This window comes from Mus pahari, chromosome 22, assembly GCF_900095145.1.
Source record: "Mus pahari chromosome 22, PAHARI_EIJ_v1.1, whole genome shotgun sequence".
Classification (NCBI taxonomy): Eukaryota; Metazoa; Chordata; class Mammalia; order Rodentia; family Muridae; genus Mus; species Mus pahari.
In genome coordinates this window covers 46,528,255-46,530,834 of record NC_034611.1, presented here as the reverse complement: position 1 = coordinate 46,530,834, position 2,580 = coordinate 46,528,255, and the positions used below count along the sequence as shown (strand labels likewise).

At 40.2% G+C, this 2,580-nt stretch overlaps 1 protein-coding gene across 2 annotated transcripts in view; it reads right to left on the bottom strand.

Annotated features, from left to right (window-relative positions):
* The window catches only part of Dnaja1 (DnaJ heat shock protein family (Hsp40) member A1), a 12,595-nt gene that overhangs the window by 2,921 nt on the left and 7,094 nt on the right, over nucleotides 1-2,580 (bottom strand). For both annotated transcript variants that reach the window (XM_021222024.2, XM_021222025.2), the window contains exon 6: nucleotides 489-603. In XM_021222024.2, coding sequence (XP_021077683.1) covers nucleotides 489-603 — 115 coding nt within the window. The remainder of the gene's footprint in view (nucleotides 1-488; nucleotides 604-2,580) is intronic.

Below are 2,580 nucleotides of genomic sequence, written 5' to 3'. Positions count from 1 at the left end.
AAAAAAAAAAAAACAAAAAACAATAAAGATCTCTTGGATGTATGTATTTAGTATGGTGCCTAGTATAGCATTCTGTTTTTTGAGATAGGGTTTCTTTGTTTAACAGCCCTGGCTGTCAAACTCAGAGATCCACCTGCCCCTCTCTCAAGGGCTGGTATTAAAGGTGTGTGTCACCAGTGCCGGGCTCTTTTTTGAATCGACTATCCAGAGACTATAGGAGAGCAGGGTTTTCTTATATAGCTTCTCCAGTTGCTTGCTATTCATTAATGCTCACACACAAAAAAATCTAGTCAACAATTTACTTGTAAGACAAAAACAATCTTGATTCTACTTCCAGCCATTTACAACCGAAACAGAGCTAATGAGCTTTTATAAAACAGACTGCAGTTTGTTACATATACCTGTGTTCTAAGAGTAAAGAAAGGCTCACTCATTTAAACTAGAATTCAACCTAATTAGTCAGTTTGGAAAAGTGATTAAGTCTTTACCTTGTAAAAACAGCATGGTCCTTCTGATCTAACACAATGATAATATCTCCTGGCTCCAGTCCTGGTTCTTGGTCTCCTTCACCGTGGAATGTTATCTTCTGACCATCTTTCATGCCTAAACACAGATCAAGTTTGTACTTTTACTAATACCAGAGGCCAGATACTAAGGTCAGGATCATAAAACTACTACAGATGTGGTCTGTGGATGAAGAGTTCAGTGATACAGCATTATGCCAAAGCATAGGGCTCAATTTCAATCCTCAGTATCATTCCTTCAAAATGTCCTGACCTGCATGTATGTCTTCCAGCACGTACATGTCTTTGTGGATTACATAAAAAAGACTATTTAACCCAGTCTAGTCTGGTGCTGAAGCAAGCTATAACACAGTAGAGGAGACAACTTTCTACAGAGTCAGGCTTCTAATCTCAGAAATATTACTTAGCTGCACACCTAACTTTCCAGAGAGACTTATTTCATTCAAGCAGTCGAGGATTAAAAGCACCCATGTTAGAAGCAGATGACAACTGGCAAACAATATAACCAGTTAATTATTCTGATTGTGTAACAATCTGTAATTACTATCATTAGGCTACAGTGTCAATTGACTTTTTTCTGTTGTACCAGCAGTAATTCTAGTAAGAAAACTAGATTTCAAAATCTAGAATTCTTCCCTTGGAAGCTTCCTCCACTCTCCATTCTCATTTCTGTTATCTATTCTTCTGTTTAAAAAATAAAATAAAAACTTACAATCTTGTGCCATAGGTCAGGTGGATTAACTAACTACCCAGTACATTTAAAGACCCTGTGTTTGGTTTCTACTAGCCTGGACTGATTAAAAAAAAATAAGTTAGCTGGGTAATGGTGAAGACCTTTAGCTTTAATCCCAGCACTCAGGAGGCAGAGGCAGGACCTGAGTTCAAGGCCAGCAGTCTCAACCCACCCCCTACTCCACCCTTAAAATGTTTATTACTATTGGATACTTTAACATGTGGCCCATATAGAAAACACTTGAGTATTTTCCAATACAGCAAATGTTTTTGAAAAGGTCAAGGGCTGGAGAGATGGCTCAGTAGGTAAGAGCACCCGACTGCTCTTCCGAAGGTCCCGAGTTTAAATCCCAGCAACCACATGGTGGCTCACAACCATCCGTAACAAGATCTGACGCCCTCTTCTGGAGTGTCTGAAGACAGTTACAGCGTACTTACATATAATAAATAAATAAATCTTTAAAAAAAAAAAAAAAAAAAAAAAGAAAAGAAAAGGTCACGTTATTTACTGAGATTTTAACTGGCTTCTAATGCTAGCTCACAACTTTTACTTTAATAAAATTTAACTCTCTGTGTGTGTGTGTGTGTGTGTGTGTGTGTTTTCACATATCCTTCCGTTTCACTGAACCTGGCCACAAGCCCAGTGATGCTGTCTCCACTTCCTAGACCTCCAGGGCAGAAGTACACAGACTAGTTAGTATATGCCAAAGTTAGCATTTTCCCCCCTTCCATGCTGGAAATCTCAACTCACTGTTGTACAATAGATGTTATCCACGGAGCCCAGGGCCCAAGTTTGGAGGGCAGGCTTATGATTACAGTACTAGGGAGGCAGATGCAGCTTGGGCTACATACCGAAACCTTGCTGGAAATTGTTAAAAACTTAGAAGAACAAAAGGCCCACGCCCTTAGTTTGGGTTTTTCCAAGACAGGGTTTCTCTGTATAGCCTTGAACAGTCTTAGAACTCTCTCTGTAGACCAGGCTGAATTTAAGGTCACAGAGATCTGCCTGCCTCTGCCTCCCAAGCACTGAGATTAAAGGTGTGCTGCAGCACCACCGCCTGACTGACTTACTGTGCTCTTAATTCCAATGTGAGTAAACTACACTACTATGCATCTGTAATCCCAACACTTAGGAGGACCAGGAGTTCATAGCAACTTCTGCAGGAGTTCCACTCTATCTCAAACAAGAAACAAATTTTTGGTCAAAAAAGAACGCTTGATAGATACTAATGCTCATGTCAGCAAGATTCTGCTGAAGGGACCCTGATATTGCAGCCTCTTGTGAGGCTATGCCAGTGCCTGGCAAACACAGAAGTGGATGCTC